This window comes from Mycteria americana, chromosome 1 (assembly GCF_035582795.1).
Source record: "Mycteria americana isolate JAX WOST 10 ecotype Jacksonville Zoo and Gardens chromosome 1, USCA_MyAme_1.0, whole genome shotgun sequence".
NCBI classification, from domain to species: domain Eukaryota; kingdom Metazoa; phylum Chordata; class Aves; order Ciconiiformes; family Ciconiidae; genus Mycteria; species Mycteria americana.
Genome location: NC_134365.1, coordinates 14,315,401 through 14,342,386, shown reverse-complemented (window position 1 = coordinate 14,342,386; position 26,986 = coordinate 14,315,401). Strand labels below are relative to the sequence as shown.

Here is a 26,986-nt window from a genome sequence, read left to right as displayed (position 1 = left end):
GATCAGGAAATGTCAGGTGAGAAGAGCCAAAGTAAGAAATAAATTGGGATTTTCCACTGGCAAAGGTGAGCAAATCTGCCTGACCATAAGCAACCAATACATACCTGTCTTCCTTGTACAGAACAAGATAACTTGGTAGCATTATCCTTCCTCTACCTCACAGAAACTAAGAGAATGATAGATTAATGATAAGAAGAGTAAGGCTTATGTTTCTAGCCTCCCAAGACCTCACCCTGAGAACTTGGCCTCTGAACAAAGGTAAGATTTCTTCACGAATAAACCAGACATCCATTCCCAAGCTCCAAGATAAAATGTACATAAATGTGTTATTGGAGCTCCAGATGGTCTTAGATTTCATATTGCTGCTGTATATGATTTTCATTTTTTCATATCACAGCTGCATAGCTTTGTCCTTTATCTTCCATTGTATTATGTGCTTAAAGAGGTAAGGAAAGATTAAAAAATACGTATGTATTTCTGAGAACCTAATTTCTCTGGATTGGGTGCCTCAAAATCCCTCACTTCCCAGGCTGGAGTCGCACCTGAACTACTCGGAGGCGTAAACCGGGGGTGAGGCGACGGTCGTAATCCAGCACGGGAAGACATTTGGGCACGATTTTCAACTTCCTAACGTAGGGGCAATGTCTGTGGGGATACAGGGGCCTGCCAGGTGGGCTGCTCGGCGGGAGGGCGGCCGGCGGCCTCACTCGGGCGCCGCACCTCCCGTGATTGCCGGTACCCTCGCTGATGGCGGCACCGCTTCAGGTTCCTGAGCAAGCCGGCTCTAGGAAACTTTTCACCGCAGCACCAGGTGGTCAGAGCCTGCTCGTACTGCCAAACGGGACTGCGGGCAGCGTTCACCAACCATCGGAGCCGGTCAGGAGCAGAAACAAGTGCTTCCCTTTCCCCGGGGGCCGACGAGCAGTCCGGCCTCCACCGGCAGCGGCGCGCTGGCAGCCCTGACGCTGCCCCGCCATGGCACCGGACCCGCGGACGTCCGGCCGCCACGGCGCCCTCGGCGCCGGCCCCCCCCCCCCCCCGCCGCCATCTTGCTAACGCGCCGCCAGGCGGCCCGCCGCGCCATGGTGAGGAGCAGGGCGCTGTGGAGCTGCTGCCTGCAGCTCGCCGCGCTGCCCTCAGCGGCGGGCTGGTCAGGTGGGAAACCGCAGCCGTTCAACGGCTCCTGCTGGAGAGCCGCGGAGCCGCCGCGGAGGGGGTGGAGCGGCACCATGGAGGAGGAGGAGGAGGAGGACGAGACTCCTCAGGGGCAGCAGCAGTCCGGGAGGTGAGCGGCTGTCCGGCGGCAGGCAGCGCTCCGGGGGCGGGGGTCGCTGCCCCCGCGCCTTCCTGTGGGCAGGGAGGGACCGAGGCGAGTGGCGGCTCCCGCCCCGTGCCCGTCCGGAGGAGAGGCACCTGCCCGACTTGCCGCCTTCAAAGCCCGGCTGGTGGCCGGGGGAAGGGGAGCCGGAGCAGCGCGGCGCTGCGCACCTGCTCCGAGCGCGGCGGCGGGGCTTGCTAGGCATACGGTACTGGGGTCCCGCCGGGTGAGAGTGGCGGGGGTAACCGGGCTGAGCCGCTGCGGGAGGCGGTGGGGAGCGGGGCCGGGGCGGGGGCGGGGAGCCCCGCCGGCAGCAGTGGGGCAGAGCGAATGCGGGCGTCCGCTCGGAAAAGTTAGGCGGTGGGCGAGGGGCGTGGGGCCGCCGAGCCCTGGCTCCTGGCCGGAGAGGAGTTGTATAACCCGGCTCTCTCCTGGGCTGTCTTGGCCGCCGAGGTAGGTGTAGGCTGGCTGCGGCGTCGGTGCTGGCGCAGCGCGGGACAGACAGGGACTGTCCCTGCCCGGGGAGCCGGCGGGGCGCCCGCGGAAGATGCCGCTGAGGTTAGTGACAAATCGCGACTAGTACCGGCTCCAGAAACAGTTGGGACGGGGAGATCCTTTCACACCGGCGAAAGAAATCCTGGAAGAAAAAGTCCTACTCTCCCTCGGCGGCAGTGCTTTCGTTTCCCGTAAATTGACAGTAAAATATGCTGCAGTAGCGCTCGGAAAGAAACAAGTTATATAATCGCCTGTGAAAAATGCGCTTCGCGGTATTGACGATTTAGTGAATGTTTTCTTTTGGAGAGGAGACACGACAGATGTTTATCGCGAGCATTTTTCTTGCGTGGTATAATGTACATGTGAAGTGGAAGATATTAACAAAGCCATTGAATGTAATTAGTTCAGTCAATCTCAGTTATCGGCAATCATCTCTAGTAAGGATTTAGGGAAAGTATTTGTTGAATGTCGTGACGGCATGCAGTTAAGTTCATATTAAACTTCTGCAGAAATGGTTTTTCTAGTGATGATTATGATTTCTTACTCTGCTAAATGGCGATTATGAAGCAAATTTCGGTTTTAAAGGGAAGTACTGTTTGTACTTAGGTATTTTTTCTTTTTCAAACTACACCGACTGAAGTGGCACCAAAAACTAAAGGTAGTGACAGGAAAATCACTTCTGTTTTCTGGCAAAAGACCTTTGACAAGAGTCATGTATTTTTTAATTCATAGTAGCAGCTTTATCTGTTAATAAAGTAGGAAGCCTGATTCATTTTATAGGTAAGACTTTTAGGAAGACAAGAAGAAATAAGATTTTTGTCTTATTAATGCAATAATTATTGCAACAGTTGCTTTAGAAATGCCCCAAATGATCTGAAATTGAAATGCCTGTTATAAAAGATAATGCGAATTTTGAATACCTGGAGATTGGAAAGCCCTGTCTGATTCACTCATTGTCATGGAGAAGACATGTTCAGGAGAGGAGGAAGTAAGGGATGACAGTGAAACTGTTCAGCTATAAGTAACACTTAATTTGGCTTCAGTTTGGCCCAAATCAAGAGATCTGCAGCCTTTTAAAAAAGGCTTTTAAAAAGGAAGAAATCCATTATTACTATTATTATTATTATTATTTTCTTCAGTTGTATTAACTAAGTAGATTTGAAGAATTACCTCAGCAAGAAGTCTGCTATTTCATCAGCCTTTATAAGCTCAAGATTGAACCAAAACTGCTAATTCTCCATTCAGAAATAGCTTTTAAGTTCTTTTCTGCAAATGGGAAGGCAATTGTTTTGTCTGTGATGAGAAAAATGGAAATGCTGCCATATTAATTAATGCCTTTATATGCAATACCTTCTGTGAAGTTATTTTTTTCCTTTGGTCACATCTATAAATCCCTTCCTGAGGTCACTTTTTTTTTTTTTTTAGTCAATTGCTGCAAGTGTGTAGCTTGCAGTATGCTGGCTAGCACTGTAATCAGGGTTCTACTTCTAATATGTGCAAAGCCAGGACCATGGTAAATCACTTGGTCATCTTGTGTCTAAATGCAGCTTTGAGTAAAAAGGATTTTTCTGTAAACCAGGTGTTGCCTAAAACTTGGTTTGAATATTCTTAGAAAAATCTAGGAAAGAAGTTACATGTTATTTAATGTTTGCATGTAATATCTTAGCATTTAGCAGCTGTATAAAGAAGGGAGGATTTGGGTTTAGACAGCATACAACTGCACCTAAGCAGATGAAGCTTACAAAGCTGTTCAGCAAGGAGAATTGGGCATTACCACGTGACGCTATGAAAACATTTTGCTGCTGCTGTGAAAAACAAGGTTTGATAAGATGTTGTGTGAGTGAAAAGTCAAGTGGTAAGGAATGTATATCAAGATGTGTATCAAGAGATTTTTCTTGTGTAAGACCTGTTACCATGGTTGGAGCTGGTAGTGCTACTGTCTGCTGAGTAAGGCTTATGGTAAGATTTCAGTTTTTATTGCTTATAATATTTGGAAATAGTTTCAGTTGTTTAGGTGGAAATCTCCCATGCTGTGGGCTGGCTTTTGAGAAAGGGTTTCAGTGAGGTTCAGCTGTTTCTGATAATGAGATTGTGGCAATAACAAGTTGTTTATGTGTGTCTATTTAGGTGTGTTTAAATGAAACACTTTGTCTCCTTAGAACACCTACATGTTTAGTATGGTGCCTCAAAAATTACTGGATGGCTCACATTTGTGTTGGAAATGTGCCTTGACTTGTCCATAAGAAAAAAAACAACAAACCAAACAACTTTAATATTAACTCTTTTGTTGTTGACTAACAAACAAAGCACTTTGCATTTCATTTAGAGTACATGAAGAGACATCATAATCTAGAGTTGTGGGGATAGAGTAGAAGGCTGGTTATATATAGGAAAAAGGGTTGTCATGAAAAATGTTAATGTGTTGTGACGTTTCCAGTTTCCTTGGATATTTGTGTTTTGCTGTGTCTGGTGTTCTACCATTTGTAATTTCTTTTAATGGCTGTGTTTCAGTTAAAGAACCATAAGGGTGCTGTATCACATATGCTTTCTGGCTTTCCAGTATGAAGTTTTGGAGACTCAAAACTTTTATATTTGGAAAGGCTGATGACCTTCTAGCGTAACTCATGTGAAAGATGGTCTTTGAACAGTTGCATTCAAGAAAAACATATTTTTCAACAAAGAAAAGTCTCTGTTTTCCTTATCTTAACTGATCTGGAAATGATTTGTTTGGATTTCAATACATTTGGGGTCAAATGTTATAAATGGTTCTGTAAAATCCATATATCTATGGGATGTGTGTACATACATACACAGAGAGAGGGAGAGAGAGAATGTTGTTGGGACAAGCAAAAGTTGAGCTTATGTTGAAATCTAAGTAGATTTAGAAAGAATTTAGGGAAATATTTTTATATTGCAGAGAAGTAACATTGGGTCCTATGTGCTTGGACTTTGAACTGAAGAGAAGGAATCAAATAGACAAGCATTTAAATATGTATATAAACAAAATTTTATGACTGTGTATTAACCTAAAAATAAAAACTAGTTTAGTGCTTGGGCGTTGCTGCACTTCCTGGATGACTGAGGTTTTATAGGGTTTTAAAGGATTATTCTCAGTGTGAGTACAGAGAAAGTTTGCATAGAGTTTGTTCCTTTCTGGCATGGAGAGAAAAGGAAAAAGAAAATTAAAAGGCTTAGTAAATGGGGTGGAGATAGCAATTGCGCAGCTGCAGACATAAAAGTGCCAGAGTTGATTGTAAATGAACTGCTTCAGATCCTGCTTTGCCACATGGATCCTATGGATCAAGATTTTAACATGATTTCCATCCATTTTATGAAAACAGTTCTTACCTTGTCTCTATGGCCATGTGCTACAAAGGAAATCGGATTTGTACCGTCGTATGTTCAAGTGGAGCCTTAGTTTCATTATGTGTAGTAGTATTTATTTTTAGTCATATCTAATTGTCGTAAGATGTTAGACGGGAAGCCTTTACCCTCAGGACAGAGTGAGAGCTTGTAATATTTTAAAACTTCATTTTAGTTAAGAGAAACCTGTGCTAACAGCTTCAACATTACATAATAACTTAAAATACTAAACCCAAGATTCTTAGGCTGTTGATGCATGGGAGTGGCTAAACTGTGTTTGTAAATGCTAACCTGTAAAGTTTGGTTGGTTTTTTTCTAACAGTAAGCCCCATCCTGGAAAGGTTTGGCTCTGTTATTACCTGTTGTCGCATCAGTAGACCAACTGAAACTAGTGAACTACTCGTTTGCATAAATACTTACAGGAGTGGAGCTGGTGCCAGAACACTAAAGTTGGGGTCCAGATCCTGTAGCTGGGTTGGTACAAGTTTTGTCTTTGCTCTTTTGGAAAAGCTTTATTGAAATTCTGTACAAGCGTGAGGGGCCATCCATGGAGATTACCATTGCTGTTGGAATCCACTGTTTATCTGCCCAGCTGTGTGCATGTGCTATCTTCTCTTATTTTTCTGTTGTTTTTAAAAACTGTCTGCATTTGATTTGTGATCCAGTTACTGTCTTGCATACCATATCACAGCTGTACTGCATAAACCTTGCTTCTGTATGTTGTCAGCCCAAGTCCTTGTCATGGTTTAACTCCAGTCAGCAACTAAGCACCACACAGCTGCTCGCTCAATCCCCCCCAGTGGGATGGGGGGGAGAATCAGAAGGGTAAAAGTGAGAAAACAACAATTTAAAGGTATATCCATTACAATCTCCAGCCCCGGTCCCTTTGGGCCAGGTTATAGAGTTTAACATTGCAATGAACTCCTCCCCTTGCTCCTAGCCTGGGTAGTCACAAGGGGTTCCTGCTGTAGTAATTCCCATAACGTGGAACTCAAATCATGGGTTACAACAATTTAAAGGTATTTACATTACAGTCTCCATCCTGGTCCCTTTGGACCAGACCATCGGGTTTAACATTGCAATGAACTCCTCCCCTTGTCCCTGCTTGGGCTTGGACTTATCCACAGACTGCAGTCCCTTAGGGGTGTACCTGCTCCAAGTGGAGCTTTATCTATGAGCCACAGTCTCTTCAGGGGTATACCTACTGCACCATAGACTTATCCACAGCCACGGTTGCTTTGAAGTGCGCCTGTTCCAGCGTGGCCTTCTCCATGGGCCACAATGCCTTCAGAGATATACCTGCTCCAACATGGCCTTACCTGTGGCTGCAATCCCTCCAAGGGTGTACCTGCTCTGTCGTGGGCTTATCCATGGCCACATGCTTTGAGGTGCTCTGGCATGACCTCATGCACAGCCACAGATGCTTTGAGGTGTACCTTCTCCAGCATGGACTCATACCTCTGAAGGGACTGTGGCCCAAGGATACCTGCTGTGGCACAGATATAACCATGGCCGCAGACGCTTTGAGATGTACCTGCTCTGGTGTGGACTTATCCATGGCCACAGATGCTTCGGGGTGTCCTGCTCCTGCGTGGACTCATCCACAGGTCACAGTCCTTTTGACTCGAGTTCACACTGGAGTTCCAGCCTGTCCAGTACAGCAGCACAGAAACAGCAGCAATGCCCTGGCCATCTGCCAGCCAGGCGCATCGCCATTGCTGTTATCAGGATGTTCCCAGGCACAGTAGAGTAAGGTGATCAGCAGCACAGCAGTACAGCAAGCAGCGAAAGCAAAAAGGAGCCACTAACGAGCACTAGACTCTAATACACAGTAAGGCAAGCAAGCCCCATGGCAAGCACAGGAGCCTGCCAATTAATAGCTAAACAGCAATAACAGCTATAAATTCAATCTAGCATATTCCAATCAATCCTGTTGTTATATTGAACCCTTCAAGCCCCACATTGGAGAATGTGCTGGTTTTGGCTGGGATAGAGTAAATTTTCTTCATAGTAGCTAGTATGGGGCTATGCTTTGGATTTGTGCTGGAAACAGTGTTGATGTTTTCATTATTGCTGAGCAGTGCTTACACAGAGTCAAGGCCTTTTCTGCTCCTCACCCCACCCCACCAGCAAGTAGGCTGGGAGAAGTTGGGAGGGGACACAGCTGGGACAGCTGACCCCAGCTGGCCAAAGGGCTGTTCCATACCATATGATGTCATGCTCAGCATATAAAGCCGGGGGAAGGAGGAAGGGGGGGGGGACGTTCAGTGTGATGGCGTTTGTCTTCCCAAGTAACCATTATGCGTGATGGAGCCCTGCTTTCCTGGAGATGGCTGAACACCTGCCTGCCCATGGGAAGGCGTGAATGAATTCCTTACTCTGCTTTGCTTGTGCTTGCAGCTTTTGCTCTACCTATTAAACTGTCTTTATCTTAACCCACGAATTTTCTCACTTTTGCCCTTCTGATCTCTTCCCCCATCCCACTGGAGGGGGAGTGAGCAAGCGGCTGCGTGGGGCTTAGTTGCCAGCTGGGGTTAAACTATGACAGTCCTGCAGAGCAGGTAAGAAAACTTTCATTCCAGCTGTTGTGTTTTCAACATTCTTCCCTATACATTAAGTAGTCATATGAAATTAGTTGTTTAGGGAGGGGAGAGGAAAGCACTTTCCGTTCTGGTGTAGGGAAAATTGACTCCTGCTTTCCTTTGGTGACTGCTTCAGCCATAGCACAGAATTACACTGCTCTTGTGCTTAATCTTAATGATAGTCTAGGCTGCTCTTTTAAATGTGATGGCCGCATGCCAACTTTTGGATACTTTTATTCACGACTGCAGTAAAAGATGAGGGTAGAGAGGGAAATAAGTTATTTTAATAGGCCTGTATAGCTAAAGAAATTGGCTACTGGGTCTGTCATCTCTGTTACTATGCGTGGCCCCTATGGACAACTACTGTCATATCAGGGATCATAACCTAAACAGAATATGCATGTAACAGAAAATTTCTATAATATTACATACAGTTCATAAACATGTTTGGGGACTACAAAGTGCTCATATTGGACAGGGACAGTCAGCTGGGGAACGTGGAAACAAAGGGAAAATACTTGTGTATTGTCCCAGGTCCAGGAAGAGGCATCTTTATGCAGTCGATACAATGCCCATAGCTGATCAGATTTAACTCAGGGTTGAGAAATAGCTGGCTCCAGGTACTATGATGGACCTGACTATAAAGCCTATTTGCATTTGTATCCAGAGGCATATAAAGGTGTAGCTGATAGGCACTCGTAATGACTATGAATAAGTTCTGTTAGTTTAGTTCCTCTAATGAATGCCAGGGGAGTAGAGGTCAGAATGTGTAGTAGCGGGAGTGGGCTGCCTTTTGGGTTGTAGGTAGCTATTGAATTTGCTTGGTTATAAAATGAAACATCACTCTTGGAGGAGGCAGCCAGAGAGTTTAAGCAGCATCAGTACTAAATGTGAAACCTTGGATGGGGAATAGACTGAAAATTAAGTATTTTAGGGGAAGGGGAAATCGCTGAACCTGACTTGGTGGTGTATGTGACTGACCTACACTGAGAGAATTCTAAATGGAGGGTATTTAATAAGTTACTTTTTCTCTAGCAGCACTGGCATAAGCAGTTTTTGTTTACAACAGTATATTCTTGTTCTCACCCTTTCCTGTCCTAGCCAGTTTGTTGGTATAAACAGTTGCATGGTTACACAGTGATGCAGGTGAAAAATAAGTACTTCTCTAGGGGATGGGAAGGTAAGAAGTGACTATCAGCTAGATCAGTTTCTTGAACTAATTCACCATGTGGACACAAATGTTTGTTTTGGCAAGCCTGGGGGAGTAATGAAGGCAGAAATGGGTTGGCTCATGGTGATGGCTGCTTAAGTAATACAGGTGTTGTAAGAATATGCCTAACAACAGACAACCTTGGGTAGATGCTTCACATTTGTTTTCTTTGTAACTAATTTTTTTTCTCTGTAATGTCTAAATAAACCTTTGCTTTGTTTTACTGTTGATCCTCAAAACGAGATAAGAATGGCAAAGGATTCATCCTAATTCTATGAGGTTGTTTATGGAGAAAGCTATTTCTGTTTCTGTTATCAACTCAGTTATTCATCTTTCCTTAACAGTACACAAGACCACTGTAGAGTCAGGATACTTACAGATCTGTTGAGAACAGACAAGAACTGGGCTGGCAGTCTATGGCTGTGCTATGAAATGGGTGCATCCAAGAATGGAAGAAGGCTGTGCTAGCATGGATTTTTTGCTTTGTGGATGTTTGGAAAATATGGAAATAGGACATCACACAGAATCCCAAGCTGGCTGTTAAAAATATCAAGTAATTTGAATTAAAATTTCTGCACTGCTTGTTCTTGCTTGCAACTTTTAATGGGAAATCTCAGATAATAAAAGATCATAGATAATAATATAGATCAGCTAGTCGCAAGCTTGAGAGGTCTTCTTTGTGTGAAATCCTAAGACCAAGAGTGTCTGGAATAATTGCTGTTGCAACTGCTGTTGCAGTCATAAAAAAATATGTATAGTGAAAGAAAACTTCTGAGTTGCATGGCAGTATATGGTTTGCAGAAAGCTCAGGTTCTTGCTTTGATAAAGCTACAGTGGTATGATGAACAGCCTGAAGTACTGCACAATAAAAGTTTAAATGCATTCAGAATTTTCCAGTCTCAAACCGTTCATTAATTAAAGCAGACAATTTCAGACCTGAAGGAAAAATAAAAGCGCAGCCAAAGCTTATCTGGCAGTTGTTTGATAGTTGAGTGAGGAGGCTGTTTTCAAAAAAGTACTTGGATGCTCCCTAGTGTTTGCAAATACCTTACCTTTTAGCTGAAATCTTTTTTTTTTTTTTTTGTTTCAAGCCAAAAAGCGTGCATTTTGCTGTCTGAAAAATACGTACGTTGAAAGAAAACTTCTGAGTTGTGTAGCAGTACGTCTTGCAGAAAGCTCAGATTCTTGCTTTGATAAGCCTACAGTGGCATGATGAAGCACAAACCAAACGAGTTTGCTAGGAATTGTGTGCTGTCCTTTTTAGGTGATGTGTAGCGCAGCCCAGTTCTGGATGTAGTCCATACAGAGAGACAGCAATTAGAAATGAACCAAACTCATTGCTTCAAAAATAGAGACAATTAAGGATATTTGGAAAGCTATGGAATATTTGCGAGGTAGGTGTGAAGTTTTGTGGATGTTGTTGGGTTCCAGTAAACTATAGCTTCGTTGTAACTCTTTCTTAAACTTTCTGGCTTATGAATTTGTTAAATAAGGACCACATTTCTGTATAGAAAAGAAGGATAAATCTGTTCTGGCAGACTTCAGTTAGTAACATGGCTTTATGCTTAGTAGGGGGAACTACGTCCATTTCAGTTATGGAGTAGTGGATTTTGGAGGAGACTGCGTGGAAAAGATGAAGACTCACACAACAGATTTTATGTCGATGCATTTCTTCTTCAAATGAAGTTAAAATAATTTGGCTTGAAGCTCTGCTGTGTTTAAAAGACCATTTAAAAAGAGAAATTTTAATGTCAGAGTGCTTCTTGTAATGTTAATGTATCCTGTTTCCAGCCTTCTTTTGGAACAGAAAGAGAAAGTATTAAAATGTTTAGTTAAACTTTTGTTTTCCTAAATAAACAGAAGACTCAAAGCCAAAATGTTTCCAAGTTTTCAGTTATATAAGCAATACTAAAATAAACAATTGACCCCAAACCTGTTGTCCTAAGGGCTATATCCTGTTTACAGGTGTAAGCCTGTTTACCATGACATAAGACATGGGTTTTCCATGCCATGTCCTGCCTGATCTATAACTTCTCTCTTGCTTTGTGGATTACTAGGAGCCCCTTAGTATTCGGTGCTGGAAAACCAGTTATGTTGCTCTGCGTTTTGATTCATGTTAGGCTTCATCCTATTCATCAGACAGTGTTGTTCTTCCCCTCTGTCTAGGGTACCTTCTGGCCTCATGGATTTGGCATGACTAATGGTCTCCTTTAGTAGTTTGTATATCTTGCTCCGTTTCCTTTTCTGAATTCAGTTGAAACAGTAAAGCACTGCTGAGCATGGAGAGGGTGGTTGCACTGTGTCTTGCCTGAGCCTCTCTTACAGATGGTTGCAATCCGCTTGCCCTTGTTTGGGGGTAAATCACCTCATCCTGAAGGATGGGTTCCATTTGTTAAGAAAGCAGTTTAATGATTTTAAGTAGAATAATAGTTTTCTTCTTTGTTTAGTGTGGAAAATAGAAGATTTCTCGTGGAACCTTACAATAACAAATATTCACCAGGGACATGACCCCTTCCCCCTGCCCCTCCAAAGTGAACACAACTCTAGTCCAGTTTGATTTTAGTGTCTCTATCGCTCATAATTTGGCTGACAATCCAGTGCTTAAATTTATTTATCGAGTGTCAAACTATTATTTTTCTTGGGGAAGAATTCAGGAAAGCTGGATGAAAAATCAGCTCATTTCTGATTGGGTATTTTCTAATATTTAAAATATACCTGCCAAATCTCCTTGTCTCTAGAGGCTTTCTTTTGCAGAAGGGTAAGAATCAGCTTGGACTACTAACTGGTTGAGTTTTATTTTAAGCTAATCATTGCTGGCTTTCAAGAAATGATCATCTACCATTTTTTAGTAAGAAAATTAGATTTCTTTTACTGTATTCCATGAATATTCTAGGATATATTTTACCAGTTTAAATGAAACAGAAAGGAACTGGAAAGATTGATACTTCAAAGGAATCTACAGTTCATCGGAATACTTCGTAAGTTATTTGTTTGTAAACGTGTTCCTTTCTTATGTATGTAAAAGGGTTTAAAGTATTCTGTGAGCACTGAGGTCTTTTATCCCTTCAGTTGCTTATGGAATACAAATGAAAGTAATGTATGTGCATCATGTGGAAAATATGTTGGCAGACAGACACCTGCAGTGCTTTAAATGCTTTGGCATTGTCTTTGTTTAATCAGCATAGTTGATCCCTGCTTCCCCTAGAGGTTTATACTTTCAGAACAAGATCAAAGGTTTATATGAAAATTTAAGCAAAAGTAGAATTCACCTATTTTAGAGATGAATGAATAGATAAACAGAAGTTTAAAAATAAAACCTTAGGCACTCTGGTCTCTAATATAAAATGTCTTGTAGGAACAATAATTACAGTAGTTATATATATTTAAAAATCAAGACATCTGAGATGTTAACAGAAGAATTTCCTTGAATTAAGTATCTATCTGGTTAAACTCTAGTGATTTGTTTTCATGATGCTTTCTAGAGGAGTAGATATTTTATGCTGTGTCTGCGTGCTTTGCTAAATTAATAAGCTGACTTGGCATTGAAAATGCTCTTTGAGGAATGCCAAAAAAAAAAACCAACCCAACCCTCTTAGACTAAAGTAACAGTTAAAATATCCATTACAATTTTTGGGGTATTCTGTCTGCCTTTTCATGGCACTGATTCTTTTTGTTACCATTTATATCTGCTTAAAATGGTACAGAGCAAGTTGGGTGGCTGTTCCATTGAAGGCTGATTCCAGTAAATGTTTAGTGGAATAGAGAAAAAAGCCTAGGAGTATCAACAGTTAAATTAAAATTATGATGCAGATGTGGTATATTATTGCTAAATAGAAAATACATAAATGGAGTGGTTTCAGTAAAACTACAGGGAAACTAGAGTACAAAGCAATTATATTAAAACAAGATTATGACCAAGGGTGGTATTTATAAAAAAATTATATCAGCAATGTTTTCTGAACGTTGTTCATGCTTCTTTATCAGAAGTGAATTTTGATGTGTTAATATTTTATCTCTACTGTATAGAAAAATAATGGTTACTTTGTTAAGAAAATTTCACAATATTTATCAATTGTCATATCTTTGTAACTGACATGGCACTTTCTGTTTAGTAATCAGTTGCTGCTGAGATAGCATGGACGTGTTCTGCATTTGAAATTAGAGCATCACCAGTAAATGCATTTGGGTTCAATTTGATAACACTTACATGTGTGTAAAATCTTAGCTGTAATGTTGCAGTGACAATATATTTTTTTCCTGTAATTTTGAACTTATGAGGGACACAGTGAGTTATGTATACCCAGCTACTTAGAAAATATCTAATTTAGGAAGTAATTCCTAAGAAAACTGTGGGCTTTAATTCTGTTCTCTGAAAATGTTGTTTGAGTGGACTGGCTTTGGTATGTCAGCCCAGTACAAGTATACAGCTAAAGTTTGAGTATCTGAGTTAATGAAATAGTAGATAGTCTAAAACATGTGGTGGAGAGTTTTCCACAGGACAAACTTCACAATTGGTTATTAAAAATTATTCCTGCACCTAAGCGGTATATCATGCTGTCTGTTCATTACTGGTCATCTTATAGCTTTTATCAGGTAGAGCTTGTAAGTACCAGAAAGTTGTGCACTCTTTAAAATAGCAACCTATTTTTTAAAAAAAAACATCAGAACAGTATATTTACTTTCAACTGAAATGTTGAAAGTAAATACAGAAACCGAAGCATTTAGCTTCAACTGAATTGCTTCAGCAACTTAAAATAGGCGTATTTGGTTTTTTTCTACCTTGGATATAATGAGATCAATAGGACTCCATATTGCTAAACTCTGCAACGCATAAGTGCAGTTTGGATAAGAGGCTCTAACTCCCGAGTTCGCAGTTTTCTAAGAAATGTGCCAGAATTGTGACTTTATAGAAATAAGCTTGTTTCATTTGTTTTCTCACTTCTTTATATTTCACAATGCAATTAAGAACAGACATTGCAGCCATGATTCATTTGTGATATTCCAATTTTCTGTGGCCTTTCACTAGTCAGTTCAGTTCAATTTGTATCAAAATTGTATTTGAAACAGTTACTTTCACTGTTATTACAATAAGCTTTTCCTTCATTTTGGGCAAAATAGGAAATAGGACCAAATGTCTTGTGCTCTGACCTCTCTGCATGTATGTGCATCTTGTTGGCAGAAGTAATGTGTTATTAATGCTACATGAGGCTGCTGCTCTTACTACAAAACAAAGTTACTATATAGGCAAATCCTAAGGTACTGTATAGTTCCAGTGTCTCTTGGAAAGGTTTGCAGGATCGTGTTACATCAGGCACTAAATGTCATTAGTTTCAGGAGGAATTTACTATTCTTCCAAAATGTAAATTAAGGAACCCTTCCCCCTCACTCTTGCAGTTGGTAGATGATAGTGTTAGTATCTGAAGCTGTGCATACCAGGGAGTAAAATTCTGCCTGAACTACAAAGAGATCTCGTCTACTTGCCACAGCATGTTTTTGAAGTCTTTTGTGTAATAGCAACTGTTTTAAAAGCATATTTTGTTGAGGAAAAAATACAGTAGATCATAAAATGAGAAGGGCAGGCTTGTTTCTAATGTGTGTGAGAGAACATTCAATCTTATGAATGTTGATGTTAGTCCAAGAAAAGATGGATTAATTTAAAATTTATTTTAGTTCTCCTCAAAAAGATATGGATAAGAAAATGGGTGAAGAGCAGCCTTTGACTGTGTGTAACCAGTACCCTAAAGAAGCGGTGAGGAAACGTCAGAATTCGGGTCGAGGTTCCAGAGGCAGTGATTCTTCCAGGACCTCCAGGAAAAGCTTCAGGCTGGACTACAGATTAGAAGAGGATGTAACTAAATCAAAGCGAGGCAAAGATGGGAAATTTGTCAACCCGTGGCCAACATGGAAATCACCAACCTTGCCAAATATTTTGAAATGGTCCCTCATGGAAAAAAATAACAGCAATGTGCCATGCTCAAAGCAGGTAAATACTTGTGTGTTTTCTGTTCTTGATTTAGACTGCTTTTACCTCTGCTCTAATCAGTAAAATAGTAAGTATTAGTTAGAAACCATCCTAGGTGTCTTTTGGAGACTTTTCAAAGTGTGTTTTTCTAATTTTTATTATCACTTTATTCCTTTCAAAAGGTGGGTTACTACTTTCTGCCTCTTTAATTTTTTTTCTCCTTTCTGTTAGTTCCACACCCTTTGACTTATCCAGCTTGGTTTATATTTACAAAAACAAAAAAATGGCCCCCTAGCTCACTCATAAACTACAGTTACACTTTTTTGTTTTTAATAGGAAAGTTGCCTTATGAAGCATACCACTAACATTATTCATATTGGATGAAACAGCTGTGGCATATCTCACTTTGAAAATTTTGCCTTTTTTTTTTTTCCCCAAACTGCTGTTTACTACATACATTACATCTTTTTCATAAAAATGTAATAAATAGTTGCTGTCATTTACTTATGGAAGTGTTTGCAAATCTTATGTTTTTCTGCTTCAGTATACCAGGAGAAAAAAAATTGCATGTGTTAAAACTAACCTGAGCAAGTATTTGTACTGAAATACTAAAGGTACAGTGCCAGTTTACTGGGAAACACCATAATTTGTTCTTGGTGTATTGCTTCTGTCAGATACTGTACATAAAGAAGGAGGCGGGGGAGGCAACCTCTGAGAGAAGCTTCTTTTCAGTGAATAGTAATTGATACTGGAAAGCCATGGGTTGTCTTTGTGGCCACAACAAGTGTTACGATGGTTACAGTTTTGACAGTTAGGATTACTTCTCAGTGTATTTTCTAATGTGTTGCCTGCATTTCAGAAAAGCTGTGCTGAAGGGTGCTCAACCAGCAAAAGCATTTTTGAACAAATAGGTGTTAATAATGCTTTTAAGCATCCAAGAAGGGAAGCATAAGCTATAAATCTCACAGTCAGTATTTAGCAAAGAGCTTACATGTTTCATTTTTATCCTATGTGAATTAACTGTGAAGGAAGGAATTTGATCAGCTTTACAGATGGGAAGGTCGTATTACTTATTAACACATGATGGGCAGAGGTTTGGGAATTTTTTTTTAAGGATAAGTGGCATGGAATGTGTTTAAGGGAGAAAATCTTGGCTGTAATTGTTCTATAATAATAACAATTTGACTTCAGAAAGAAGCACAACAAACCTACTTTGGTCTTGGGATCCCTTCCAGCAATTTACTGTTTTAAATCTGGTGTCTTGCTTCTAGACACTGTCTGCACCTTGTAGTAGTAACAACAGTGGTCATGTCTCACTTAGTGTGTACAGCTTTCTAGGCAGTGTGCTGTGTTATGATACTTTGGCCACATTTTTGTGTAAAATTGCGCCTTGGCTGCTTTCAATTGCCTTTGACTGTTGCCGTATTCTGTACGTGTACAGTAGGCTTTGTATTTTGCCAGAAACCTGGTTAGTGACTGAAGTACCTAGAAGGCAGTGCTAAGGTGTACTACAGAGTGCAGAATATTCAGCTCTGATGGCAGCGGAGAACTGCAGCACTCCCCTTTAATTTACAGATTATCCCTGCAATAAAGGATGATTACAAAGAAATCTACACTGTACCAGTTGTAAAGCGCTCTCTCTGACCCAGTTGGGATTAATTTTGGACTGATTTTATTGCTTTGCATCTGAAATTTTTTAATTAAGTGCCTGCAATTATTCAGCAGCTCAGTGAAGTAAATCAGAAATAGAAAAACCTAGATAGGGATCTACAAAATGCACTTCTTGGGTCCTCAGCCATTTCGATGCTTGTTCCAGCTATGTTTGCTCCACACCTAAATCAACCTGTAAAGCACTTCTGAGCTTGTTTAAAATTCAAACTAAGGGCTCCATACTTTATTTAGCACTGCTAGATAGCATATCCTTCGAGCAGAGCAGACTCCTACTTCAATTTCCACACTGAGTGTGCCTAGTGATACCCTGCTATGCTGGGCAGGTTCAGTTTATCTGTACCAAGTGCTTTGCCTATGTAAAAAAGGTATATTATCCAGGATATGTACTTCACTGTGTAAAATCTATATGTATTATAATCATGCCTTCACAACAAGCCTCTATCATTATCCGGAATGCATAGACCTTTTGTACTTTCATTACAGGCTTTATTAATAACTTTTTTCAGTGCTGTTGAAGTATCTTTAATTATTAGTTGTTGGATCAACAGTTTAGATTGTTCTCACTTCTGTAAAATCCAGTGGTATTCCAGTATGCACTAAGCGCCAAAAATCCTAAGCTAATTAGCTAGTCTTACCAAAGCCTGTCATGTGTTTCTTCTTGCTTTGCATTAGGAAGGAAAGAAGAACATGGGAAGGGGGAAGGGGGCACAGCAGGAGGAATTTTTGTATTACTCCAGTGATGAAGATAAGACAGTATTAGGCACATTTCGCTTATGTTGGTAGCTGATTTCACATTACTGCCATATTTCAAAGATCTGTTATAATTCTTGTAATATGTTTCTGGTTAGTCTGACAGAGAACAAAATGTATTATAGCAGGATAAAGGTTCCATAGGATTATGTATTTCATTCATTATGTTGTTTTATCCTGTTGTATAAGTTTTAAGAATTTCATATGATGTATACTGCCAATAGAACTTGTGTTTTCGTTTGAAATCTTATGAGTTGAGTAATGAGTCCTTATTGCTTTAAAAGGTAATTTGGGGGATTTTAGTGTACTTTTGTAAAACACTTAAAAAAAACCCACAAACCCCATGCACTAAGAAGTAATTTCTTTAGCTATTTCCCTGTGTTATTTACTATGATAGCTCAAAATAGTGCCTGATTTCTGATCTTATCCCCCGAGCAATCACTGATTTGGATCAGATGCCTGTGTATCACAAACCTGTAGATCTCATACAGAGTCAGCACTTTCCAAGTTACACTGCCTTTGTGCTCTTGGTTTGCCTTGAATTTTTGTTCACAGAATTTTGTTTAAATAGGTTAGGATACTACTTGTTCAAACTGCGCTACCCTTTATTTATCAGTGTTCCTGTCTGCATGTCCTTTACAAATGCCTTTTATAGTCATTAGTTTTACCTTTAAATCAACTGTTCAAAATATTTAACGTTGTCTGTCCTAGTGACATCCCTGTAAAGCCTTTAATAGTGCAAATGTGTCGTGGTTTAACCTCAGCAGGAAGCTCAGCCCCACACAGCCGCTCGCTCACTCCCCCCCAGTGGGATGGGGGAGAGAATCAGAAGGGCAAAAGTGAGAAAATTTGTGGGTTGAGATAAAGACAGTTTAATAGGTAAAGCAAAAGCCACGCACACAAGCGAAGCAAAGTAAGGAATTCATTCACTCCTTCCCATGGGCAGGCAGGTGTTCAGCCATCTCCAGGAAAGCAGGGCTCCATCATGCGTAACAGTTACTTGGGAAGACAAAAGCCATCAGGCCAAATGTCCCCCCTTCCTCCTTCTTTTCTCCAGCTTTTATTGCTGAGCACGATGTCATATGGTGTGGGATATCCCTCTGGTCAGTTGGGGTCAGCTGTCCTGGCTGGGTCTCCTCCCAGCTTCTCGTGTACCTCCAGCCTGCTGGCTTTGACACTATGTAAGCACTGTTCAGCAGTAGCTAAAACATCAGTGTTACCAACACTGGTTTGGTCACAAATCCAAAACATGGCACCGTATTGAGCTACGAGGAAGAAAATTAACTCTATCACAGCCAAAACCAGTACAATATGTTTAAGTCCCAGTTAAGAACTCATTGTTCGCATCTGCCTGTTAGCCAGTTCTTAATCGATTTAGTGTTGTTTGTTAATATTGCATGATACTAATTTTAAAAACCAGTTTGTGCCAATTGTCAGCAAAAATAAAGTGGATTCATTTGGAGTTCTCAGAATAATTTGTAGTCTACCTTTGAAAACAACTACTTAAAAAGAATGTTTTCGATTAAAAATGTACTTACTGACCTAAATTGCATTATGACAATTAATTATTAAATTCTGTATCTGAGCTTAATTTCCTTGATATAATCTGATTTGTTGACTTAATCACGTGTAATTTGGTGGGTTGTCCTAATACCCATTTTTGAGTATTATGTTAGTTTTGTGGATCTTTCACTCTTTTTTTTTTTTTTAATTGAAGTGTCACCATATAACAGTCTCTGTGGTTCAGATTTCTCCTGTCAGTGTTGTTCCCATGTACTTAGAATGAAATAGAGATAAGAAAGTGATGTTTCTTTCTTGGAGAAGCAGCAGTTTGTCTCAGTCTAATACTCACACATTGTTTATTCTTGTATGAATTGATTGTATTGTACTAACCTTATATTCAGCTTTATAGAAGGTTATCTGTTTCTTGTTCCTGGAGACAGTAATGAAACTTTTTCAGTAGACATGTCTTGTCCATTAGCTCTCAGAAAAAGTTTCATTAATATTTTGTTACTTACAGTAGGATTGCAGGGGGGTGGGGGTGTGTGTTTGTTTTTTCCCAACGTATGCCCTCCAAATCAATAAAATATTGTGGAGAAAGTAACTTTCCTGAAGCTGTCAGGACTGTTTTAGCAAGGGAAATCCTAGACTCCTAAACTGTCACAGCATCAGCTGGGCTTTTAAGGGAGCGGGAGGTTAGCTCTGTATAAGCTCACTGATAGCACTAATCTACTATCCTAGAACTAGAGAATGAGAGCAGCAACCATGATAAGGAGACTCTGACTAGGAACGAGAAGTGCTGGGACAGCTGTGATTACCAGGGAGAGAAGAGTGTCAGGAGTCTGTAGACGGTGTCTAACATAGGAAAATTCTTCTAAAGTGATGTGAGGAGTTCAGACCAGAACTGTTTGTGAGGAGCTCTTTAGCCACACTGTGGTGGACCTGGAGATGGTCAGGAGCCCCGAGAAGACTTTTTGTTTGGTTGTTTTTTTTAATAGGAAAACTCTTTATTACAAATAAAGCTTCTGCATAAGCATCTCAACCAAATGGCAGTGAAGAACGTAACTCCTGTTTAAAATGAGAGAATGAGCAGTGGTTTGATGATGCGTTTTAGTAGATAATGTACAGCCACGGCCTCGTTTGTGCCAACTGTCCTCTTGAGGCTGCGCATGGAGTAAAACTTGGAAGTCAATCGAGCTGAAAGCTGTCTATTTTCCTCTTCTGGATTAATGTTCAGCTGGATCAGTTCTCTGACCTGCCAGACTTGAGTGGGGACTACATAAGCATTGAGACTAGAACAAGAGGGCAGGTGGTGGAAGGTTTCCATAACTGTTACACAGGAGTATGGATTTAGGTTGATTTAAGTCATTCATGGGACTGCATACTGAACATACAGGGAGATCAGTACAGTGATTTATGCAGTAATAATTAAACTTTAATTACCTAGAAGGCTTCAATAAAACATCGCAGGAAGCATAGCTAAGTGCCTAAAGGACCGTCTTAAAAATGAGATCTGAGTTTTACGAACTTTCATTGAATTATTGGCAGAATGGAGAGCATGGTAAAAGCTAACATTAGCCAAGTGAGGTTAACCTCTGTGTGCTGCTTCTATATGTAATGGAAAGAGAGGGTCTGCTAAGGTTAATAGAACAGAACTTTTGCAGAATGCTGTTGGGAACGTTGCGTTCTCTGTCACCTGTGGGTTTGTGACTTACTTGTGTTAGGATTTAGGGGATACATCATTTAGTTGCACAAGCTAAACTTGAGCATTTGTTACAGTAACAGTGTATATATATATTCTTTTCCAGGTCAGGAAGGCCACCCAATTGCAAAGCCTTTCCCAGGATGATGTTAGTGCCTTGCAGTGCTTTCACTGCAATACTTTCAGACTCTCTCTCCCTCTCTCCCTCTCCCTCCTTCCCTCCCTCCCTCTCTCTCGCTGGGAAAATGGTCATTAAAAGGGCATCTGTTTTGTGTTGCAGTTCTCTGGTTGCCTAAAAATATAAACAAAATGCAAGTCTTGACTGTAATGATTCGTGCCTTGTATGCAGTTTTTGTTCCCTGGCCAAGTACATTCTGAAGTCTCTCATGCATGTTGTGTTCTTTTTTGCTAGGAACTCGATAAAGAGCTTCCAGTGTTAAAACCTTACTTTGTTCAAAAGCCGGAACTTGCTGGGAAGACAGGAACTGGTATGCGAGTCACGTGGTTGGGACATGCCTCAGTTATGGTGGAAATGGATGAACTTATATTTCTTACTGACCCAATCTTCAGCCAGCGAGCTTCCCCTACGCAGCTGGTGGGTCCCAAGCGCTTCCGAGGACCTCCATGCACAGTAGAGCAGCTCCCCAAAATAGATGCAGTCATGATCAGCCACACTCATTATGATCATTTGGACTACAACACTGTAACAAGTTTAAATGAACGCTTTGGGAGTGAGCTGCGCTGGTTTGTGCCTCTAGGGCTCTTGGACTGGATGCAGAGATGTGGTTGTGAGAATGTGATTGAACTGGATTGGTGGGAAGAGAACTGCGTCCCCGGTCATGATGCGGTAACTTTTGTCTTCACCCCTTCTCAACATTGGTGCAAACGGACCGCGACAGATGATAACAAGGTTCTTTGGGGCAGCTGGTCTGTCTTGGGACCTTGGAATAGGTTTTTCTTTTCAGGAGATACTGGATATTGTGTTGCTTTTGAACAGATAGGTAAAAGGTTTGGACCTTTTGATCTTGCAGCCATCCCCATTGGAGCTTATGAGCCAAGGTATGAAAATCAAAGTTTGATCAAAATACATGAATGAAATGATATGCTGATGACAAAAAAATACACCCAGAAGTGAAAACTGTAGGTTACTTATATTAAGATTTTACAATAGAATATAGAGGCAAAAGAAGGAAATTGCTGAATGACAGAAAAAAAAAAAAAGGTAGGCAATTGGACAGTGGAACTGAAATGTCTAGGATACTTGCCTGTGTACATGTGGTGTTCTTGGAGGGTTTTTTTCTTCAGTCTTGGGCACAGCAAGGATGAATTGGCTGACTTTCTTCCATGAAGAATGTTGAGTAAAAATCTGGAATTAGTTTGTGGCTTTTTCTTTTAAGTAGCATCACTTAATCTGACCTGTTTAGATGCACGCGCTTTGCGGCATTTTTCTCTTGCTTCAGTTCTTATGCTGTTTTTGCAACTTATCTGGAGATAAAGATGAATCCTTTATAGAGTATGAAAGATCTGTTTGTTTAAGCATCCGTATCCTACTTATGAGAGGGTATCTAAACTTTTAGATTATAACACTCATATAGTGCTGGAAGCAGAACATGTATGGGCTGGGAAAGGAAGATAGGAATCAGAATAACATGGTAAAAATCCAGTATCTTTCAAGAATTGCCAGGTTCTCTCTTCTGCTTTACCACCTGTTCCCTTAGGCTATCTTCTGAAGCACACACTTTTTGGTGTGCGCTGCTAGCATGAAATTTTTTCAGGGATTGATTTAAATCTACAGCCTTAATGCCTCAAGGCACCAGTAGTATGTCCTTATACTATTAAAAATATAGCTAAGGAAAAAAAAGTTTGAAAAGAGGAGTGAAATACATGAAATGCTGTTTTGTGGGTATGTTGGTATATTCCAGCTTGTTGATTTTGAGTGTTCTGTATGGTGCTCAGACAAACATGCTCCGTAATTTTTTTAATTAGGTGAGCATTTTTTTTTTTTTTTAGATTCTTTGCAACTTACCCAATGAAAGTAAAGAAGAAATCTTGCACTGAATTGGGTGACAGACAAACATTTACTTTGTGTTTTGGCAGGTGGTTTATGAAATACCAGCATGTGGATCCTGAAGAAGCAGTAAGAATCCATATTGATGTTCAAGCAAAGAAGTCTGTAGCAATTCATTGGGGGACCTTTGCTTTAGCAAATGAGGTAAATTTCAACTCTATACCCGAGTTCAGATTTCCTGAGAATACAGTCATTACTGAAGCTTTGCTCTTGCAGTTTAACCTGTGTATCTGTAAATGCATACTTAAAATGTAAACTTTGTATGAGTGAAAAGTTGTTACTATATGTACTGCAGTTAAAAAAAAAGCTTAGCTTTTCATCACCAATTACGTAAAATATTTCCATGGTTAAGATTGATTTGAAAGTAGAGTTATTGAAACAAACGTGGAGGATTTCTGATACCTAAAAGCTGAGGAACATGAAAGGTGGGGACACTTATGCAATAATAAAAGTAAACTCAGCAGTGCATCGCTTGGAGACAGAATTGCGTGCTTGTAGGTCAATACAGTTTTTATTAATCTAATAAATAAATTGAATAGTAGTTTTGATAGTTGATTTATAGTTAAATACCAGCAAGAATATGAACAACTGCGTTATTCTAAGTTGCTGATTTTTTGTCTATTTTTTTATTCCTCCTCCTCCCCCTGTGCCAAGCCCCCAGTTCTAATAAGGAGGTTACCCAGGTACCTTAACAGTGACTAAAAATGCAGTGAAAGGGAACTATCTACATCTACTTTGATACACATTGTCTGGTAGCTGTTTTTCAACTTTATCTTTGCATCAGTTGCACCACTTTATCTTATAACTCAGTCCTGATGCTGTTTGCTATGTTCACCTGATATGTTTTCTTCAACTGGGATACACTTCTAATAAGCTGTTACTAGGGCCCATGGTACAAATGCTATTGTGTATTTAGAAGCACAAAAAAAATGGATGATTTCTCCCTGATGATGCCTTTTCTGAAATGTAACAAATGTAATGAAGTAACTACAGGGGGACCTCATGGAAATGACACTAGTTTTTAAGCAGTAAAGCTGACAACTTTATTTTCCTAAACGAGAGAGAGCGCCATCTGCTGACCCGCGCACCCTGCCGCCTCTGCGCCAGCAGTAAGGAATCGCCGCATTTCTGCTTCCGAGGGATCCAGTTCAATACATTGAAGAAGACTGACTTTTGGATGATTGGCTGTGCCTTGCTAGTTTCTCTACAACTGTAAATCAGCATTCTTATCGTTTAAAAACTGCAAATTAAACATTTTAATTTGACAAATATACCTCCCCCCCTTTTTTTAGATAATGTTTAAATGTAAACTGTTTCTTTTTTAGAGCAGTGATATTCTCTTTTTTTCCCCCTAAATGCTGCAGTGGTATCTTTTCCCTCATATTATTCTTATTTTTCCAGTATTACTTGGATCCTCCAGTTAAACTGAATGAAGCTCTTGAAAGATATGGCTTGAAAAAAGAAGACTTCTTTGTCTTAAACCACGGAGAATCACGGGACTTGAGTACAAATGATGGATTTGAATCATGAAACAGTAGCAGTTCCTTGTAAGCCTCGTTTGATTTGAACTAGCAATTAATGTTAGATGTACTTACAAAGTAGATTTTTTTTGAGTGAATTGGATTTCTAGATGCCAGGTTTGTCAGTTTCAGAACTAAAACTTGCATACCAATTTCATCATAAATTTTGCTAGTTATATTGTTTATAAATTTTGAGAGGTGATCTAAAAACCGGTTAATATATAAGGTATTGTCTGGGAATAACTTGCAGTTTCAACTTTTATGTACACCCCTGATAAATTACTGTTTTGGTTTGGGTTTGGTTTTTTTTTCCTTTTTTTTTTAAACCCTTCATCTTACCTGCAACAGCAATAATAACCTCAGCACAGGACATATTCTTAGAATTAATGGCTGACTTGAATCAGTCATTGTTCAAATGTCATCTCATTAATCTTCAGGTTATGCCCTGTACCTTGATAGCTTCACTGTATGTTTTGTGGGGTGGAGTCTTCCAATACAGCTGTGTTGTTAAAGCACAAGCACAGTAAAATAATTATTTTACTGAGTGCTTCTACATTTTCATATATTGATGAACCACAAAAGCTGAATTTTACAATGATCTAAAGAAATGTGCCTTTTAAAGAGAGAGATAATTTAATATTGCATCATTGATGTGTAAAACTTACTGCTGGCCAGAGTATCTGTTTTGACAATATTTTTAAGTTAGGCCTGAATGTGTCTAAAATAACTTTGTCAAATGCAGTACACGAAACTGAAGAATCCCTTAATGGCACTTGGCTTTGCATTGACTCAGCCTATTATTAAGTACTTTTTTTTTTTTTTAAGTGAAAAGTCTTAAGCATGGGCTGTGGTACTTTTTCTTATAGCTTCCCTATAATTTTAAAGTTGAATGAGAGATTACAACATTGTTCAGTATTGTAAAACTTGGCTAAATGTATCTGTATCAAAATTGCCATGCTAATTTACAGAATTAAAGCATATTGTTGCCAATAAAATGAGTTGTTATTCTCCTTCGTAATTCATTGGCAAATGATTTTTTTGTTCATGATTTGTTTTTGTCTATGGGATATGTGTTATTTTTTTGCTATTGCTGTGCATTACATTTTACGTTCATACGCCATGAAGATAAATTTTAAAAAAGACACATTATTTCCGTGCAATTTAAAGACATGAACTTCTGGCAACTAATTAAAATCAGTTAATGAGATTTCATGCTAGGAGCAACTGAAGTAATCTTTTAACTGTTGACAGTTATCTTTTAAAATATATATTGGGAAGTCCTAGAAGTCTTAAAGATCTTAATACCAACAAAGAACAGCATAAGGAGGCAAAGATCAGTTGGTCCAAGTTCATGCTGAGGAAGGGTTCTAGAAGGGCCGATTACACTTATATGTAAGAAAAAGGAGCTTGTATTCCTTTGGTGGGATTAATATTTGACAAACATCAAGATTTCGTTGTTTGAAAAGGTAATTCTAGTACGGTCTAGGTGTATTCACCAGAATGTGTTCAAAACTGGTTTAAAACTACTCTCAGTTGTTCAGTGTTGATTTTGGGAGGGTATTTCAGATGAAGTCTCTGTTGGGCCTTGTATTTGCACAATAGCTTCAATAACGATTTGGATAATATAATGCATATCACATGTTCATAATATTGTGGAGGACACCAACCTGCAAGATGTTTTCAGTACTCTGAAGGACATGGTTAAAACTGAAGGGTGGGTTTGGGGATTTTTTTTTTTTTTTTTCAGTTTTCAAAATCATCAATAGACTATTCTGTAAAATTCTGTACTTTAGAAAGAAAGAATGAAACTAAAATACAGAATACCTAGATAAGCAGCCACATAGCAGAGAAGTACTGACTTACAAGGATCAGAGACTACATGTCAGTAATGGCATACGTTTTGTTTTGGATCTGTTAATTCACAGCATTTGTATGTAGAACAGTAACTGTTGCGCTTTGCTTGGTGCTGGTAAGATTCCATCTAGGGTGTGGGATACAAAAATTAGATGCACTGTGTGAAGACACTTTGGAGAGTCTTGCATGATTTCAAAACATCTCAACAGCATTGTTTTATGAAGAAAGCATTTAAAAATAGGTCTTTCTAGACCAGAAAAAGAAGACTGAGACAACACTGTGACAAGTTTTCATATATTTTTTAGAAAAGGGGTCAATGGTCGCTTTTTTCTGTCAGCTATCAAAGCAAAGGGTAAGAGATCAACTTTAATTATCAAAAAGATGTTTGAAAAACTTATTTTTAGGTTGGAGAACATGGAGAAGGACAGCTAGACATCTCCATTGCTGAGCTTAAGAAAACATATCTGATATATATCAGATATACCTAGAACAGACTAGTCTGAGTTCTTGTGTAAGAAGAGAGAGGTGGGATTGGTAAATTCTTAAGTGTCTGTCCTAGCCTTTATTTTTCTTTGTTAAATACAGAAGCAGAAAAAAATTAAATCTGCAGAAAAAAAATTAAATCTACAAGAAGTGGCAAAACATTAAGTGATTGCAATGTAATTTGCTTATTACAAAATGAACAGTGTTTTCAGAGCAGCGGGAAGGAGAAAGGGAAGTTCACCATCCATGCAGCAATTGTCAGGGTTCTGACTGGGAATCATGCCACCTTCTGCCTTAACTGTATTCCTGAGAAGTTAAAAGTACCTATGTAGATAAATTAAATACATGTGGCTTTACCCCTGTATTGATCAGGGCGTACATATGTTGTATTTTCAAGGTCACATTTTTCTTGCAGTTTTAGCTATTTGCAAAGTTACCTACTGAAAATAAAATACCTATTGAATTACAGAAAGAGAAGAGAGTAATATTTTATTAAGAGCAGAGTGGG

The 26,986-nt window shown here is 39.8% G+C and overlaps 2 protein-coding genes across 13 annotated transcripts in view; one reads left to right on the top strand and one right to left on the bottom strand.

Annotated features, from left to right (window-relative positions):
- The window catches only part of ARMC10 (armadillo repeat containing 10), a 46,958-nt gene that overhangs the window by 3,994 nt on the left and 15,978 nt on the right, over positions 1–26,986 (bottom strand). The window lies entirely within an intron of this gene.
- NAPEPLD (N-acyl phosphatidylethanolamine phospholipase D) lies at positions 1,063–25,142 on the top strand. 4 transcript variants are annotated; one of them, XM_075491283.1, is made up of 5 exons: positions 1,063–1,285; positions 14,639–14,951; positions 20,966–21,612; positions 22,651–22,765; positions 24,023–25,142. In XM_075491283.1, the coding sequence occupies exons 1-5, from the start codon at positions 1,083–1,085 to the stop codon at positions 24,149–24,151; spliced, it is 1,407 nt and encodes a 468-aa protein (XP_075347398.1). In that variant the 5' UTR covers positions 1,063–1,082; the 3' UTR covers positions 24,152–25,142. The 4 variants fall into 4 exon arrangements, with proteins under 4 accessions (XP_075347398.1, XP_075347427.1, XP_075347419.1 ...); XM_075491312.1 differs by lacking the exon at positions 1,063–1,285 and adding an exon at positions 1,295–1,544; XM_075491304.1 differs by lacking the exon at positions 1,063–1,285 and adding an exon at positions 1,740–1,876 and having other exon boundaries at positions 24,023–25,141.

Excerpts from the sequence above, each read along its gene's own strand:
- NAPEPLD (XM_075491283.1), top strand. The coding sequence starts at position 1,083 with ATGGTGAGGAGCAGGGCGCTGTGGAGCTGCTGCCTGCAGCTCGCCGCG. Across the intron at positions 1,286-14,638 it reads GGGCAGCAGCAGTCCGGGAG|TTCTCCTCAAAAAGATATGG; the intron begins GTGAGCGGCTGT and ends AATTTATTTTAG. Across the intron at positions 22,766-24,022 it reads CCTTTGCTTTAGCAAATGAG|TATTACTTGGATCCTCCAGT; the intron begins GTAAATTTCAAC and ends TTATTTTTCCAG.